Here is a 20235-nt window from a genome sequence, read left to right on the forward strand (position 1 = left end):
GTATTTATGGTGTTAATATATGTTTTATTATGTTTGCTGCTAATTAAAATTTACTATCGTGCAACAATGCTGTAATACAATATAGGAATAGATGCAAAAAGTCATGGCTACTAAAAAAAAAAGTATTTAAAATGATGTGTACTACACATGTTATATAATATACTTAAACCTCTAACTGACATAAGAATAAACTCTCACAAAAGTTGAGCTCACACCAATAGCATTAAACTATATACTAATCAGTGATATGAATTGGAGTCCTTCATACAACAAGATTCTCCTACCATGACCCGTGAATGAGTCATCCACTCAAGGCAAGGGTAGTAAGGTAAGGGTTCTTCATGACCTGGATCTGGGTTATTAGCAGTGAATATGTTGATTGAAACTCTGGACACATTTATGTCTAAATTAAATGATGGTTGATTTAGAAAAAAATTGTTAGGTAAAATTTGTTTGATGTGAAATTTGCAACTTAGTCAAATTATCTTTCGAATTTTTTTCATAGATTATTTTCATTTTTCTATGTATCAGAAGTTAAGCTGTTCTTCAGCTCAGTATGCATACTTGCTTTTGGATTTATATATTAGTTTGCCGTAGGCTTTAAACCCACATGTGTTTTATGAATCCACATCCAATTTGTGCTTATATACTGTTAATTTACTAACTCCTTTGTGCTAAAAATATGGTATTTGCCCTTCCATAGAAGAGACTTACTGCGAAAAATACTTACTATGAAAATTTATATCTCAGTTTTTATATACGTCTATGACATTATCACGTATCTCCTCCTCCGCGATGGAAATGAAGTCATAAAAGTTTATTTTCATTTTAGTTGTATGATAGATTTTGTCTTAGTCAGTTTTATTAGAAGGATCATTTTTAGTAAGTAAAAGTATGTTGTTAATAAAAAGAACTTCGTAAATAACTAAACTAATGAATGATGCAGCATATTTAAATTATAAAAATGATAATTGTTGGACCCAGTGTTCGGGTAAAAAAGAGAATTTGGAACAATGATGAAAATATTTTAAGAATTAAAATTAGCTTGTCAAATTGCTGCTGTAGCAAATGATTATTATAACCAAATTTCTGTTTACCTCATTCAAAGCTTATAATGTTTGGACACAATTTATCTCTTTCAATGTGCTTTCAGAAGCTATAATGTAAACATACTGTTCTGTTCTTGCACCCTGAAGAATTAGTGAATGTATTTACTAGACACTATATTGTGTGAAAAAAAATTCATATGTTTTGTTTTGAACTATTGTATACCTCCTCAACTATCTTTTATCATAATTTGACTTCATCTTATGTTAATAGATAAGAGTGAAGGGGCTATGTGTAAGTGGGATGGTTAAATGAACTACCTCGTTGCACTATATTACACACTTTATTTAACAATAATGAATTTCTATAATTGACAGAAAACTTCATGGTTCAAGATAAGAAAAATATTGTAGAATTATTTCTGTTCTAGAATCCCTTCCACTCTAACAATCACAGTTTCCTCTCTTTATGTATTTTAATAATTATAATTTTGTGGAAATGTTTTGAGTGATTTTTGCTCTCTAAGCATTATTGCCTAGGTCTTAATGGTTATTGTTATGATCCTGTAAGCTGTACCAAATTATTTATTCTAGTGTAGATGTTAGTGTTTTAAGTTTAATTTTATAATTTTTTGCTGTAAATATTATCTGAGTGGTAGTTAATGTTATTTTTTCTCAATTTATTCAGTGAATAATTGCAGTATATGCTTTTAATTAATTAATTAATTATCCCAGTAGTATTATTTTTACATAAGTATCTATCAGAAAGGGTGCATTTCCTTTACCAAACCACAAGATACCAGTGCTTTACGGACAATTTGTAAATATAATAAAGGAAAAAGAGGACATTGGTTGTTGGCAAAATTAGTAAATTACCCTTACATTTTGAAAGTCCCATAACACCTGGAATGCCTTTGGGAGTAACATTCTGGAAATTGAAAAATATGAAGTAAAATAAAATGCCTGATAGTAAAGCCACATTCAATGAACCCGTTCCCACAGATGACCAAACTTAAGAATAATGGGTGCTATTAACTGTATGATGTCAACATTTTTCAGTTACTAATGATCATAGGGGTTTTACACTTAAAAATAAGGAAGAGAATGGTCATTGACAACAAATTAACAAAATTTTACAGTTTTGCCAAAGGCAGTGTTATGAATGTTATTAATGAATTTTGCAAGAGTAAAAAAAACTTGAAACAAAATTTTAATATTCTGTAACTTGAAGAAAAATCATTTGTGGAAGTATCAGCAACCTAAATAACAAAAAAAATGTCTCTGCTAGTTGGAAAACTAATTAAAATTACAAGTTTATATTAGAAAGAGCAAATGCTAATAGATTTAAAAGAAATGATAAATATCAAGAAAGTAATGAATGTGCCACATTGTTTGCATTTTTTAAACATATTTGTATAAAATTATCTTGATAACACAAAAATCACTAAATAATTCAATTTAACTGTAATTAAACACTGTATTTAAACTGTAAAAAATTAGCTGTGTTATATAAAAATGAATATTAAATTAGTTTGTGACTGATTTTTATTTATACCTCTGAACTACTTACAGAGGTATCTTTAGAGCAGCATCTACAAATTTATCCAAAAAGGACAACTGTATGCAAACTGTTGTAAATGCTCTTATACACCTGCAATGTCCTTTGCTATTTATGTAGTATTTTATTCACTCTTCTGTCAAGAATATCTTTCTTTCATTTAGTGCAGAATGAATTAGCCCAGTGCAAGTTTGATAAAAAAAAGTTTGTTTCCTTTTGTGTGAGTTTTTATTACATAACGTATTCTAATGATTATTTTCATTTTAAATTAACAGGTTAAAAAGAACCAATATAGCTAGATTACAATGTTAATTAATGTATTATTTGTTTTTTAAGGTTTTTAATTCCAAGCACAAGAAACAGACATATTGCCCGAGCTCATGGAATAATGAAATATGGTCGTAAATGTGATAACAAAAAGGAAAGCGAATCTGTTGAACAGGATAATCCAGCTGATACTAGTGCTGATAATGAATATGAACAAGGTAGGTTTAATTTGCGGGTTATTCTTTTTTTTATAATTATTTGTACTATTCTGGAATTAAGTGTTTAGTTATCATAACAGTCCATTGTATTTCAAATAAGTTATTACATTTTTCATCTATTCATGATTTATAAATGGCTAGATGGTTTCCAAATGCATTGCTTAATTGCTTAATGCTGGCACCTTAAACACATACTGTTTGAACACCTTCATACCCTAATTCTAAAATCATCTCTTAACAGATATTTTTAGAAAAGAAAAATGACATTTAATTATGTGAGTGGGTATATGATATATACTATATAAAATTGGGATAAAATTTGTAGTACTAATGATAAACTTTGCGCATTTGCACTAAATTTAACAATGAGTTTTACAATGAAATTAAATTATTGAAGTGAAATTTAAATTGTGAAAATATAAAGTACAAAATGGACTGTGGAAGGTATGGCCACCACAAAAAATAATTTTTATTAACAATACTTTTTGCTCTATTTTAACCCCTTAGACACGGGTTTTTCAATTCCCCAGTTTCTATGCTTCAAGTGGTATTTAAATTTACAGTCTGAACAATTTTCATACCATGTTACAAAAAGATTAATATCTCAAAAGTTATTCAAAATAAAGTGATGAAATTTTCCGAGTTACTCACCAATGATATTGAGATATCCCCAGTATGTAATTATCCATTTAATTAAGGTTATCCAGTTTTATACAGTACTCCTGAGATTACTATATTTGTTCAAAATATTCACTTCACTAATCCACTTTTTGAATTATTATAATAATAATATGAAAAAAATTAAATGTTGTAAATAAAGATGAACTACTTACAGAGGTATCTTCGGAGCAGCATCTACAAATTTATGTTGGTGTGGTATTATTTGAAGCAATATTCAAAGCACATCTTCTCTGTGGTTTTGCCTTTTTTCCTGTGGGGGAATCTTTTCTCAGAAAGTGCCTTTCTGTTAGTCTTGCAGGTGGTGTTTTCAAGGAAGGACAGCCTGGAGGTTTAGGGGATGGGAATACGTGGTCTGTGTGTTTAGGATCAAAACTTTGATTAGGCCCAGTCTGAAGTTCAGGTGCAGGATATCTTTGAATTCAATTATGTACATTTAGCATGTGTTTGAAAAATTTCACATACCATTTTTTTCCAAGTTTCCTTTCTAGCAGGTATGGTTGAATCACCTGGTTTTTCTTATCAATTCCCCTCATGGAAATGTTATAGTCCACTATACATTGTGGTTTTATTATTTCTTTGCCCCTCAGTTGCTATGATTGCATTGAATTTCCATGAAATGTTGAAATAAAACTCGCATCCCTCTTGTCATTCAATTTTAAAAATATCACCCCATTGGCTTCTGCTGCGATCAATTGACTCTTTTTGAGGTTTTTTTTTACTCAGGTGGAGACATTTTTGCTATTGAGTTGCAGAGTTCCAGCTACATTAGTACCATTTTCCTTCAAAATGGAATACAAGCAACTATGCATTCCTAATAAAGTAATATACAGATGTCAAAAAATGGCGTGAACGCTAAAGATTACTATTAGATATTTATAAACAATAATCTTTCAATCAGTGAAGGTTATGAGAATAACATAGATGGCAGTGTAGGTGTATGCATCTGTGAAGGAATATCTGAATATAAACCCACAAAGTGCATATGAGTGCAGTTATTACAACTCTCTGCACGGAACGTATAGGTGTATGTCGTGCTGCCATAAGGAAAGGAAAATGACTGACACACTCGCATACGTTCTGCCAGGCAGTGGGGTTAAGGAACACCGGACATCACATACTAATAACTTTTGAGAAGATACTTCTGCTATCATAACATATTTGTTCCACCTGACAGCAAAGAACCTTCGTAAAATTTTCATAAAACTGATGCAGTAATTGTCAGTTTCTTAAAATTTTTTTTTTATTAATTCCTTTGAAGCCATCTAAGCTTCCAAATCATCATATTGGGTGGATATATATTTATATTTGGCTTTATTTATATTTATATTTGTTGGCTTTATTTTGACATTTGCATAAAACAAGAAAAAAAATTATATATATAAGATATATATATCTTACATATATTATAAAAAAAACTTGATCCATCTTACAGAAATTATAAATTAAATAATATTGCACACCCTATTTTTTCATATCTTTAATAGCACTTTCTTGGCAACTCACATCTTCAGTTGTAATTTACTTTTTAAGTGTTTATTATCAAACTACATATTATACCCAAATACAGTTAAATATACCAGTTGTGTAAATTTGAACACAAATTTTTACTGGAATTTGCCCATAGATGGCCCTAGCTGTCAATGTAGTTATCGTCAAACCGCATTATTGGTTTAATTTTCTTTGACAGCTGACAAAGATTTTCAACTCACAACAATACAAGTTTCTTACAACAGCATAGTTTTAATTAGTGTTGAACATGTTGAGTTTTGTACCTGCAAATTACAATTTGCAGACAGCATTGATTTTCTGTTACCATTTACAGAAAACTGTTGCAGAATCGCATCAAATGCTTGTTGAAGCTTATGGTGAGCATGCTCTTGGTAAATCGGTGCTTTGAGTGCTTTAAAAAAAAATAAACTCAAGTGGTGATTTTGACATGAGAAATGAAGAACATGGAAGACCACCGAAAAAGTTTGAAGATGCGAATGGCAAGCATTGTTGGATGAGGATGATGCTCAACTTGCAGATCAGTTAAATGTAACACAAGAAGCCATCTTCATACATTTGAAAGCCATGGGAAAGATCCAGAAGATGGGAAAATGGGTTCCACATGAACTGAATGAAAGACGGCCAGAAAACCGAAAAACCACTTGTGAAATGCTGCTCACCAGGTACAAAAGAAAGTCATTTCTCCATTGAGTTGTGACAGGTGTTGAAAAGTGCATATATTTCGAGAATCCTAACCGTAAAAGATCGTGGGTAACTCCAGGCGAACCATCAATATCGATTTCAAGGCTATGGAAAGAAGACAGTGCTGTGTGTTTGGAGGGATCAGAAGGGTGTGATCTATTATGGACTGCCAAAACCTGGCAAAACTGTTAATACTGAATACTACCAACAACAAATGATCGATTTGAATCAAGCATTGCGTGAAAAACTACCAGAATATAAAAAAAGGCAACGCAAAGTGATTTTGCTTCATGATAATGCACCATCACACTCAGCAAAACCGGTCAAGGAAGAGGCATTCAGTTGGGGAATACTTTTGCAAGCGGTTTACTCAACAGACTTGGCATTTTGTCTGACTACTATATATTTGCATCAGTGGGACACAGACTTGCTGAGCAGCACTCGCTTATAAAAATGTATGAAAATGGCTCAATGACTGGTTTGCCTCAAAATGGCAACAATTTTTTTGGCATGGCATTCATAAATTCAGAGATATGGGAAAAATATGTAGCTAGTGATGGACAATATTTCTAGTAAAATATTTTTTTTTCATTTTCTTACGATAAACTTGTATTTTCTATATAAAAATTCCAGTTTCATATTTACATACCTGTTATATAAAAAACTTTTTTATAATATATGAAAAAATTTTTTTATAAATTAAAATTGAAATTCAAGAATAAAAATATAAAAATTCTTTTAAAAATCACAAATTAAAAGCTTTAAAAAAAATTAAACTACATATATAAAAATATGACATCAAACTTGATAAAAAATTAAAATAAATAAATAGGAAAAATGTACAAGTATCTTAGCTAGCCAATGTTATAGTACTGTGTGGATTTGAATTAATTGGATTTATGCATTACCATTATTTTTATCTGAAAAAGTGCTGCCATTTACTGCAGTCTTAATAACTGTCATCTTCATTTACTGTTTGCAAGTTGATCAAGTTGTATTTCCATTTATATTTTTATATATAAATAAATATAAAAGGAATATCTTTTTTGTTGTAAGATATGAAAAAATAAGCTGTCATCTTATTTAATTTATAATTTCTGTACTTAGGTGCATCAAGTTGTGGATTATATATACAATATGCATTAGTACAGAGGGATATGGTCTTGAAAAGATTGACTTTAGAAAAATTACCATGAATGCTAACAGGCAAAATTATCATTTAAATTTTAATAAAATTTTTCTTAAATTAAACGTAATTCCTAAATATGCTGGGATTAACATAAAGAACTCTCAATTTAATAAAAACAAAAGATTTTGCAGAAAGATATAGGGTGAAGTAGGAAATCAAATAAGCATATTGTAAAAGAAATTTGATAAATATTAAGTTATATAATACACACCTTCAATTGGTGCAAGTTTTAGTACATTTAATATTTGATTATGTATTTAATTTGATTAAAACTGATTTTGAAATTCATAAAAATAAACTTAATGAATCTGAACTTAAAATTAGTAATTTGATAAAAAAAAGAAATAATAGTAATAATAATTATAATTGCATTTATAATAAGAATTATAATAATAATAATAAAGATTTGGTTTATTATATATTTCAAGGAGATTTTGTAGCAAATGGTGGTTATGAAGTTTTACATTTCAAAAATGTACTGGTAGATTCGGATTTATTTACTGATACTAGTTTCGATCGTTAGCTATGATATTAGTGATACATATCCTAGCTTACCCATAGACAAAACAATTCACATAATAAAAAATAAATTAATATACAATCATGAAGACCCTTTATTTGTTGATAATATTATTACTGTAACTAGAAGTATATGCCAATAAAGCTACTTGAAATTTGTTGACAAATATTATACTCAGGAAAATACCTTACCAATGGGTTGTCCTTTCAGCCATCATGTCTGAGGTTTATTTACAGGATTTTGAAAATAAAATAATATCGATGACATTTTTGATATTTATAATCCCATTATATACAATCTAATAATTTTGAACTAAATTATAAACTAAATTCATATTATAATGGTTTGAAATTTACCTTTGAAATCGATATAAATAGAACAATAAATTACTTAGATTTTAGTATCGAAATTAATAATAAAAATGTATAATGTAAGTATATAAGAAACCCACAACCAATAAAACCACAACATATAGATATTCAAATCATCCTTGGTCACATAAAATTAATACATATACAAACATGATTATTAGAGCGATTAATTATACACTATAATACAAATAAATTAAAGAAAGAGATATTATAAAACAAATTGCTGTTCATAATGGTGGTTATATTCTTTATTTGATAATATATATACTGAAAACAAATCTCAATAATTAACAATACTACATTTCTAACACAAGTGATACAAAAAAAATTGACAACATATTATTTAAAATATTTATATACTGATAAAATTGTTGAAAGTATTATTATGATAAAAGTAAATTTAAACCTGCATATAAGACAAATAACCGTACAATAAACATTTAAAAAACAGTAACCTTACTAATTCATATAATTTATACAATTCGTGTGGAAATTATAAAATAACATTTAATGACTGTGACCACATTTATATAGGCAAAACTAATAGATCTTTTAAAACCAGATTTCTTGAAGATGTTGGACACTATAAAAATGGAAAATTGGGTTTATCTAATGTTGCTGACCACCTCATTAACAACAAAGATTCTATTTTTGATATTCAAAACAATTTGGAAAGATTGTAAATCAAGAAATAAAATATAAATAATAATAACAAAAAGTTTAGACATTTTAGAGAAATTTTATAACACTTACAAAGACTGCAGTAGTTGGCAGCACTTTTTCAGATAAAAATAATGATAATGCATAAATCCAATTTAATTCAAATCCACACAGTACTATAACAGTGGCTAGCCAAGATACTTGGTACATTTTTCCACATAATTGGTACATAGATACACAGTAGAACTGCAATAATCTGGCACTAGGTGATCTGACAGACCTGGTAGTCTGACACCCATCAGAAATTGGCTATTCCCCGTATTTTGAGGGATTTAGTACTTGAAATGTTTGCTAGTAGTCTGGTGCATTCGGGAGATATCAGAACTGTTTGACGTCTTGTTAGTCACTATTGTCTGCCTCATTGTGTGTGATTGCTTGCGCTGGGACAGCGAGTTGCCATCTTGGCTTCGTGCTGGTATCACTATGAATCTTTGTTCACGTAGACCTACAGTTAACAGTACTTACATTTGCATCAGTGCCGTGCAATTTTCTTTTACAGTTACAGTAATTAATAAAACATTGTACTGTATAAAGTCTAGCAGCTACATGTATGACTGGCAAATAGAACACAGCACAGTGAAAAGTTTGTATGTACAGTGAATATGTTTTCTAAACTGAATAAAAGTGCACCTAAAAGGGCAAAATGCAAATATTGGGACCTTGACAATCCACCAAAAACTGAACATCATAAGAAGACTGGAAAAACTGAAACAATATTATGAGAGAACTTAATATCACATCTTCAACTGCTATATATGATATTAAAAAATAAGAACAACAGTTAGAAAAATTTGTGTCACAATCTGCTTCTGTTAAAATTCTAGACATTAGATGGTTCAGTGCTGAGAGAGTAGAGGGAAAGCCAATAACAGGGCCTATGATAATTGAAAAGGCCAAATTTTTTCACAAGGAATTAGATTTACGTGCAGATGAGATTCTTTCATTCTCTAAAGGATGGCTTCATAATTTCAAGATTCATCATGGCATCCGTAAACTAGATGTTTCTGGTGAAATAAAATCAGCTGATGAGGCTGCTGCAAGTGAGAGTACAAAACAGCATTTCAAAAACTTATTGATGAACATAAATTGACCCGACCCGAAATTTACAATGCTGATGAGACCTGTTTGTTGTGGTGGTTTGCCAAATTTAGCCCTAGCAGGATATGAGGAGTCTAGCGCAAAGGGTTTTAAAAAGAATAAAAACAGAATAACTCTTAGCGTATGGAAACACTTCAGGTGATTATAAACTTACTCTGTTTGTGATTGGAAAGTATAAAAAGTCTAGGCCTCTCATAAATGTGACACATTTGCCTGACAAAAATGTGCCGGTCGAAGAAGAGCTGTCTGATGATGTGATGGTATTACTTAGTGTTTTCAGCCCACAGTAGGCATGAGAAACTGAGAGTGATGAAGAAACACCTGCAACTCGCATCTCTTGGGCTGAGGCTTCAGAAGCCTTAACATGTTTGTGAAATTCGCATAGAGGAGCCAGCAATATGATGTTGCTGAATTTATGAATCTCCACGTTATACAAAATAATTTTTGTCAAAAAAAAAACTCATTCCAAGTAACAAATTAACATCCCTACAATGTTTCAGAGGGCGCAGAAGAAAATTCAAGCCACCTCAACAGTGGTAGATACAAATCAGACATGTTCCACGCACTTGACGTCAGAACTTATGTTAGGCCTATAGACAGTGATTCAGTGTGAACTGTACCAAATTCTTGGTAAAAATTTTTATTTTACTTATTCTTGGTTTACTCAAAGCCATGGTGCTTTTTATTTCTTAATAAGCCTACAAAGAATGATTTATATTGAATTTTGCCTAAACTTTGAGCCTTAAATTGATTTAACTGTACAGTACAGTGTGTATTTAATTTTTACTACAATTTTTTTAAACTGTAGTTTATGTTCACTTATTTAAAGCAGGTTTTTAAAAATGACCACATTCACAGATCCCCGTGAATGCCTGATTATCACAGTCCTACTGTATATATATGATTCAACGTGATCCACCCAAATACAGAAAATATCACTTTATTTTTTTCATATGATTTTTACAAAAGTACTTTCACAGTAACCTATATCTTCAGTTGTAGATATTTTTTTACTTAACCAAAATTCTTAAACTTGTAAATATATACACCTTTTTCTTTTTTAAAATTCAAATAATTCACTAACATTAATCACTGTTGTTAGTAAAATTTATTATTATATGAAATATAAACTACCAAAACTCAGTAATCAGATATGTTAAACTTACAATATTAATTTCCAATAATTGATTTTTGTGATCCCACATCTTCAGTTGGTGTTAAATTTTATACCACATTAAAAAATATTCATTTTATAATCTGTCAGTTGTTTTCTACTTTAACAATTTTGAAATTTATTATGAACGTATATGCAAATTCTAACGAGTGACAAATTATAAAATGAATATGTTTTAATGTAGTTACAGAATTCAATACCGACTGAGATGCAGGATCCTGCAAAAATAATTACTGGAAATTAATATGGTAAGTCTAACTTATCTAATTACTATGTTTTGATTGTTTATATTTCATATATACACAGAGTTACAGTATTCTAGCCCAAATCACAGTGCATTCATACTTTCATTGGCATATTACATTTATTTCACAGTAGTAAGATATATTGAGGGTCTCTATTGTTCTTTACCACATGTGTGAATTACAGTCATATTGATAGGAAGGAATTCTACTTTGATGTTTATTAGGTGTATTGTGTTTTCACACTTTGAAAGCAAAGTTTGTCGTTGCTTGTCACGTGCAAGATTATAGAAGTTGACCAGTATCCTTATTATAATTAACTGCATTCACTATGTATTTTATATTTGGGTAATAATTAGTTTCTATTTGTTCATCTACAATAACCAGTTTTAGCTGAAGTTTTAACTACTATTTTACCTGAATAAAGCCATTAGATTCAATGAGTTTATGTAGCACTCTTTTTTCATGCTGTCTAATTTACGGTTAAAATAACCATTTTTAAAGATTTTTTCTAGTAAATATTTTAATTGGTACTATATGCTAATTAATTAGTTCTGTGCAGTTCCATTAAGTATATTATTTTAGTTTTAGTACTGTAGTTTGTTTGTGTTAGTTTTACCTTTATTTATTTTTTTTTTTTAGATTGGAGAGATATGTCAAGTCCTAATTATGACTCTGATGTTGAGGAAGGCACTGAACATGATGCAGAAGTGAAACCTCTGTGTTCTGGTGAGACACTAGTTTATGACTATTATGTGACATTGTCTTACAAATCATTACCACATACTTTGTGGTAATGATTTACTTTAAATTAGACTCAAAATTGCTTCTTTACAATTTAGCAATCATTATATTATAAAACCTGTAAAGAAATAGTAGCATAAAAATTTTTATTTATCTGCTTAAAAAGTAATCTGGTAAAGGTTAAAAGGTCTGCTACTAATCCTACCTACCTGCATTAAAGTAAAAATAGTTCAGTGTTTTACTTCAATATATGATGCAAAACATAATTTATATGTACACATAGTTTATATGGAAAAGTGTTTATAGTACACATAGTACACTAACTAGAGAATGTTCGTACTCATCCTCACTGCAATGCCAGAAAAAACATATTTTATTGCATGATAATATTACTGAGTATGTTTACTCTAAGCTTGATTATTTCTGAGCCCTTGTTCTCAGGTGACCTTTGAATTCACCTGCCTCTGTCACCGGGTAACTCAGAGACTTACCTGAGTAGATGTAAGGGATTTGAATAATTATGATAGAATGCATGCTTTCTACAAACCACATGTGTGAATTACATGTTTATTAGATGTATTTGGTTGGTTATTTTGCAGCAAAGGTACACATTTAAATTTCTACTTCATTACCTGATTAATGATTTAAATAATTATTTTTTGTGATTCTGTGGTTTAATTCAGCTTACAATTTAGTTTGTAAAAGTATGTCTATTTCTGTTTTCATTTAATTACTTTTGCTGTAAAATGATGTAAATTTATAAATAACAACTGCATCCATCACATATTATTGAGAAGAAAATTCTCAATTTAGTCAAATTAACCATTTCATCATCAGAATAAGTAGTAAATTAATTCAGTGGCACAGATTATAGATTTTCTCTAATTTTTATGATAATTTATTTAATTTTCACAGTTGCTTGATGTACAAACACATTTGCTTATTTTTCCTTTATATCTGTAATTAAAAATTCAGTGCAGATTTGATGCAAAATTTATGTTGTAAATAAAGTTTTCCCAGTCAGTGCTGAAGAAGATGTTCAAGGAACTTCTTAGATATTACTAGTACAACTTCCAGTTACATTGTTCCGCACCGTACATTAAAAATTCTGCATCTTCACTTTTTCATGAACTATTCCGTTTTCTCCATCTGTAGTCTCCCCCCACTGTGGAGCTGGGCATATAATTAAGTATAAACTCAGCTCCAAGGGGGTGCCTTCACCTCAAACTACCTTGGAAGGACACAAGGCCCCGCACAGGCAGCTCGGACTTGTGTCTTTTTGCATGCCATGCCATGCCTCAAATGAGGAGTTCCCAAAAGGGAACTCCCCACCGGGACTTAGGTCTTGAAACCTTGCATGTAGTGGGGAAACCCCAAGGGATTCCCCATCAGGACTATGGTCTTACATTTCCCCAGTGGCATCTCAAAGGAGTTCCCCCACTCGATTAATGAAGGTGGAAGACTGAAGCCTCTCACATCTCCCAGATAAAGTTGTCCCTCAATGACACCATGACATTACTGTGAAGCAGATGGACCCATCTTGCATCTTCGACTTCTGGGCGCATGACTGTACAACTTGCAGGATGTACATCAAGGCTCCTGCTGACAATCTTTATGTTTATGATTGGCCTTACCAGACATAAAACAATGGCCACTTCTATCTGCGCCATTACAGAACTTTGCCCTGTGGCCTGGACTCCAGCATCTAAAGCAGACTTTGTCGGAGGCACATTGTGTCACCCAACAAGCCACCCATCCAATGCGAACACGTCCACAAGGAGGGGTGGCACTGCTAATGTTACTATTTCCATCGAGCTGTAAGCCGGCCGCATTGATAACATGTATAGTGACCGACTTGCCAGTTAGTTTACAAATTTCTCTGAGAAACTTATCCTGCATCATGAGAGCATCCACATCCATAACAAGGACATGGACCCTCCTATCATCCCTTCTAGCCAGGGCTGTAGAAGCAGCACCCTTCACTTTTGGCGATATCTTTGCTCAACTGTTTGGCTGCACCACCATCGGCTTGCACCTGGAGATGGAAGATCTTCTCCCTGGCCCTTCTGTACGGAGAGGACTCTGGTTTCACCCAGTGGCAGTACACCCTACACAGAGTGGAAGAAATCAGTGTAGGACCTTCCCTCCACCCCTCCACCTTGACAACCACCACCGTGGTGGTCAGTGGCCCTGTCGATTGCTTCTTGCTTTGCGACATCAATGTTGAAGATGGAAGCAACAAATGAACAAAATGCCCCACTTCCCTCCCTACCTGCCTACATGTATACTCAACAGTGCGCCTTAAAATCTGTCTGATCAGCCCAGGGAGCCCATAGAAACAGACTGGTCGACTCTGTCCATCATTCAGCACTAGGGGAACTGATCTGCAGGTGACAGGGGCCATCCCACAATCCCCAACCATCGAATTGATTACTAAGACATAATCCGTCCTTTCAAGATCTATCTTACATGCATCATCTCCACCAAATAGATCATTGGCAGTCGATCGCTCAACAAGGACCTGACCCACCCTCAGTCTTTCGGCATGAGTCAGGTCCCAAATCCATGGAGCCCTCAGGAACACCATAGTGTTTTGAGGGTTGTCAATCTCAACTGCCATATCAACAATCTAAACAGATCCAATGCCTTCTTCCAATTCTGTAGCATCTTCAATCAGGGCTGAAGATTAGAAGACGTCTTCAGATAAACCTCTCAAATCCAGCTGTTTGCGTCGGTGGCCCCATTATCAATCGTCTGCCTTAGATCCAGTTTGTCCAAGCCATGTTTTGCCACAAGCCCCCCTGTCCGGTGACTGTGAGGCCACATCCGTGATGAAGTAAGTCTGTGTGGCGTCATCCACCATGTCCAGTCGTGCAGGTCGCCTTGGCTGAGGTCCCACAGTTGTAAAATCAAGTATGTCTTTAAACATTTCCACCATACGGGTACCTTTCATACTGTGGGAGCACTCCTTTATTTCCAGCTTAGTGGTCGTGTTTTGGTGGACAAGTATGCTTAGTTCTTTGACATAATGGATTAAAACCCCAGTGTTAAACGCCAAACACTTCTTCCATTTCTGAAGGTCCACACTTGCTTGCACCACCCCTCTGGTTTTACCTCCCCTGGCCCCCCTTTCCATGCAGAAGACAGAACCACGATCAAGTTTGGAGGCGTCCTCCCAGGAGGACAGGGAACTCCTACTGCTGGCCTTAGATTTTTTCTTCTCCTTTGTTGTTGGGGGGGGGGGGGGAAGCCTCAGCCTGCGTTTCCAATCTGTCATTGAAAGTCTTGTTCCATCGTCCTCAACGTCATCACCCAACTTCATTGGTAGTGATGAAAAATCTCTCTCAAGGGCCCCGCTACCTCAGGCACCTACAGAGGCCAGAACCAGTGAGTTGACAGTCCTTTGCTGTCACCGAGCCAACGCTTCTTCCCTCTTCTTCTCTTTTTGCCTGGTTCATTTTGCCAGCCGATCTACACATCAAAGCTCTTCTTATTACCATCTTTGCTAGGCTTTCACAGCCACTACTATTGGACAAAAACCACCAAAAACACTGCAGTCATCAATCTAGCCTCTTATTATCCCATGAACTGTTGCTTGCCCATTAACAACAGCATTATCATTTGCGTTTGTGGTTGACCTTTTTCCCTATTATCACTGCAATATGTAAAATTAACTGGAGTTACTGATGTATTAGCAGATATTTCACTGTTCAGTTATTTGTCAGGATATAAATAGATCTCTAAATAGTAACAAATACAAGCTATATAAATGGTAAGATTTTTTAATATCTTTTGGAAAATTACTATTATGAAAGTATTTCTGTTTGTTGAATGTTACTTAATAGTTATTTAGAAGAAAAATTACACTTTGGTTCATCTGTAAATTTCACCATTCTATGAAGATAACCACATAGATTCATTTGAATTTTTTAATATGCAGTCATATAATTATCCTATTTCCATATGTAACTCTGTAGTAGGTTGAAAAAAATTGTTTGAACAAAGCATGATCTTTTCATCATTCAATTAACTGTGGAAGTGGAACATAGTTGCGTACATTTTTGCTTTCTGTCATCTCTGTACATTCTGTGGCACGTACTGTGTATCAATGTTTTGTACTTTTCAACAAAAATTATTGTTCAGATTTAGTACTCAAAATGTATATAATAAAGTAATGTAAAAAAAATTCAGATGTTGGGATACCATATTTTATGAACAGTGCAGTGAAAATGTTAATTAAATATTTTTTTGTAAAATTAAATTATTACATATTAGCTGTTGCTGACCAACATTATTATTTAATCTGAAATTCAATATACATATTTCAACTTGAGGGGCACAAGATAATATGAACTTCTCTTTTTATTTTCAAAATAAATAATTTGAAAATATTTAAGTGTAACAACACTACATTTATAATTTATATATATATATATATGAACATAAATTTAGTACATACATAAATGGATTTTTTATGCATGACTGGAACATAAACATACAAAAAACTGAAGTTGGCTTTGTCATTTTTCAGCCTTTTTAGGCCTGCTATTTAACAGCTGTAAGCATTAATAATCTAATTTGTATGATTTTAAAAATGTTAGATATAAATTAAAACTGGTAAAATACAGTTACTTGTAAATACAGTTATTGTTTTTGTTGTTTTTTTTCAGATTGTGGTTTGAGTTTTCCTAGCATACAGGAGGTTGTTCGACATAGAAAAGAATTACATCCATCACAGTCATTAAAAGAACAAAGTGATCTACCAGTTAGTGAAAATATAGTCGATTCAACCAGCGGAGAAGGTAAAAGACGTGGCAGGAGACCAGCAAAATCTGGTGGAAAACAAAGCGCTGTAGGACATGTTGAAAGCACAAAGCAGACGGCTCGTAGTCGCAAAAGGCAAAGAAGTACTACATCTAAAAAATCAGAAAAAACAATTTCATCTGAAGAAAGCGAACAGAATAGTCAAGAATCTGATAAATCTTTGCCTGAGGAAACCAGAATAAAGTTAAAGGAAGAAATTAAAACTCAAGAAGAAGAGGAAGGGGAAGAAGAAATGGAATCTGATAAAAATCTAGTTAAGAATGAATCATCCAGTAAAGCAAAACAAAGTAAAAGCACAGAAAGTATAGATGATGGTCAAGTGTCGACAAGAAAACGCCGATGGTCACATGCCTACAAGAGAAAAGTTCGTTTAGCTCATTTAGCACAAGAAGATGTTAGAGTGAAAGCAGAAGCTGCTTTAAGAGAATTGAATTTGCCAAAAAGAAACAAAGCTGTATCAACAGCATCAAAATGGGGTGTAGAAACGTTAAAATTTACTAAGCAGAACCCCTCAGAAGTTTTAAGAAGTGCTACTGCCGCTTTGGCTAGAGCAAAATTTGCTTCATTAATGGCTGATAGTCAGTGGAAAATTCCTAACAGTAGCCCTCCTCTAGGTGAAAAAAATTCAATAAAAGTAGAAACATTGTGTCAGTCGACCAGTGAACCTTATAAAAGATCTGATGTTTATGAGTTTGATGATGAAGAACCGTGTTCAAATAAAGTGATGTTACCGTACGGTCGTGATGACAAAGATAGACGTCAGGATGATAATGAAAAGTACTCTTTTATCAAAGAAGGCTTGGAATTACCGTTAGACTCTTGAGACAAAATTTATTTTAGTTTTGACCAATCAATCTGGCTGTGAAGTGATTTAATAATATTTTGTAGTAATAACAATTTAATTATGTTAGCCTAGCATCCTCTCTATTGACAAAAATCAGTTAAGGTAAAATACATTATGGTATTGTTTTTATTGAGCAGTTGTTAAAAAATAAATGAAAACAGTAAATTTTCTCATCAGATAAGGAAGGTTGACCGTTTAATATTTAGTGTATATTAAGCATATTACTGTTCGGTCGATATTGTAAATTGTACGATTTTAGGCGGTGCCTTTGGTTTTGCACTTATAATCGACCACTTGAGTATACCAGTTACTTTAATTATTATTAAAAGAAATAGACAATTTGTTTATTTTCATCCCACTGTTAATATTTTTATTTGAAAAATCACTTTACCGTCAACTGTACAAATTATTAATTTGAAGTGCCTAATTTGAAATCTAGTTAGACAATTATATAAAAAATAAATATGTCGATTCAGTATGTTTGTAGGTGAATTTGATTTCATAATAATCAATTTTGTAATTACATCAAATGACCAAGCATAATTATTTTTCTTTTTGTATACCCTTTTAATTATTGTTAGTTTACTCCTTTTCTCTTACTAAGAATAGTATATTTGCTACAAGAACCCATAATTGAGTTAAGAATTAGGTGGTAAATTTTTCTGTTTCAAACATTAGGTTTTATATAATAAAAAAAAAAAATACAGTTATAAAGATCATTAAACAAGCTGGCTAACATAAATTGCAATAATATTCCATGTTTTTTAGATTAGTTGCTTTGTTATTATTACTTTAAAATGCCCTTTCTTTATACTTTAGTTTTTTTAACCACAACTGCCACAATGTGCCTTTTCCATCAGTTAGTTGTTTATACCTATAATGTTGCAAAATGGTATCTATAAATGAATACTATTTTTATTTTTAAATGGGACTGTAAATTGTGTTCATTTGAAAATGAGTGCTTGCAGAGTGTATGTGTGTTAATTATCTATACGTGTTTTAGTTCACGGTATTGCTAGTTTGTACAGAATGTGTGCCAATTATTCATTCATGATTACTTGTTTTATTTAAACACACAGTGTATATTGTGTTCTATTTTTATTGTGGGAAAATTATGTTTAACTTAATAATACTTACTGGGTTTTCATTTATCCAGAATATAGAATAACTGTTTGGAAAAATCAAAGTTTTAATTAATAATTTTGTTTACTTAGTATGTGTTTTATTTATCACTTATAAGTGATAATAACTAATAAGTCTTATTAGTGATATCACTAATAAGTGATAATAAGTAAGTTATAACTTCCATGATTGTGTGCACAATTATTCATATTCTATAAATAAACAGGTTAATTTGTTGTCACATATGTTACTTGTGGACGGAGATTCAGATCTTTCGGTAGAGATGAATTGTAGTAACGTAACTATTTTATTAGTTACGTAATATGTATTTTTTTTTTGTTTTTTGTTTTTTTTTTTATGATTTTAGATAAGTATTGTCTATGACATTAGTATTAGGCCAGTGCCTAATTATATTATTTTTGTTTGAAATGTTATTTGTCTAGGTTAAGTATTGCAACAGAATCTTCTCTGTAAAAGTTTCTTTTTGTTTCATTTTGAAAATGTTATCTAAAATTGTTTAGATACACTTTTCTGATAATATAGAAGTGTGTTCAATTTTTTTTTCATGAACGTTTTTATAATTTTTTAAGGGCACCTTTCTTTTATAATGAATATGTGGGCTAATCAGTTATTTATAAAAAATTATGTTGTTTAATTTTTAGATACTAATTAACTTAGTGTGTTATATAAATTATAATAATGATTTACTGTGTCAGCATAAATGGTGTATCAAAAGATTTTAAATTAGTTAATAATGCTGCTGATTCACTTAATATTGTGCAGAATCAAGTGTATATACATACAGGGTTATTGCCTAGTGTATTTTTGAATTAGTTCCTCTGTTAACTGAGATCAGTTAAGTCAAGTTAATTTGTATTGCAAAGTAACAGATGCTAAGATTTCTAGTTATAATAATTCTAATCTATCTATTTAGTATGATCTCCTTAATTGTTTATATGATAATATAAATTTGAAAATGTATATCATTATATGACACAAGTACTTTTGATTACCGAACTTAATATTGTATTTTATTTTGCATTAAAGTCAATTGAGTTATTTAGTTTTAAATAAAATAATTTATCTGCAATTATATATATATATATATATATATATATATATATATATATATATATATATATACATTGTACAATTTATACCTCAATCTGGTCATTCAAACAAGTTGTAAATTGTTAATTATATTGCAGCTGATCAGAAGTATCAGTTAATTTAAAAGTGTATATTAGTTTAAAATTACAGTGTATATATAATAAATAAGAACTATTTAACTACGCAATAATAATAGTACTCGTTTTATTTCCTGTACTTCCTTATCATATTATTTTTTTTAATTTCTGTTAAACTCGTGCAAAAGGGTATTGTGAGCTTATGAACACATCACTCTTTTCTATATTATGCTGTTTTGA

General features: G+C 31.5%; 1 protein-coding gene across 6 annotated transcripts in view; it reads left to right on the forward strand.

The window, feature by feature from the left end:
- LOC142319563 (uncharacterized) overlaps window positions 1–19930 on the forward strand; it is a 251526-nt gene extending 231596 nt beyond the window's left edge. For all 6 annotated transcript variants that reach the window (XM_075356973.1, XM_075356972.1, XM_075356976.1 and 3 more), the window contains 3 exons: window positions 2941–3089; window positions 11917–12003; window positions 16689–19930. In XM_075356973.1, coding sequence (XP_075213088.1) covers window positions 2941–3089; window positions 11917–12003; window positions 16689–17665 — 1213 coding nt within the window. In that variant the 3' untranslated portion in view covers window positions 17666–19930. The remainder of the gene's footprint in view (window positions 1–2940; window positions 3090–11916; window positions 12004–16688) is intronic.
- Window positions 19931–20235: the final 305 nt, after the last annotated feature.

This window comes from Lycorma delicatula, chromosome 2 (genome assembly GCF_047948215.1).
Source record: "Lycorma delicatula isolate Av1 chromosome 2, ASM4794821v1, whole genome shotgun sequence".
In the NCBI taxonomy this organism is placed as follows: domain Eukaryota; kingdom Metazoa; phylum Arthropoda; class Insecta; order Hemiptera; family Fulgoridae; genus Lycorma; species Lycorma delicatula.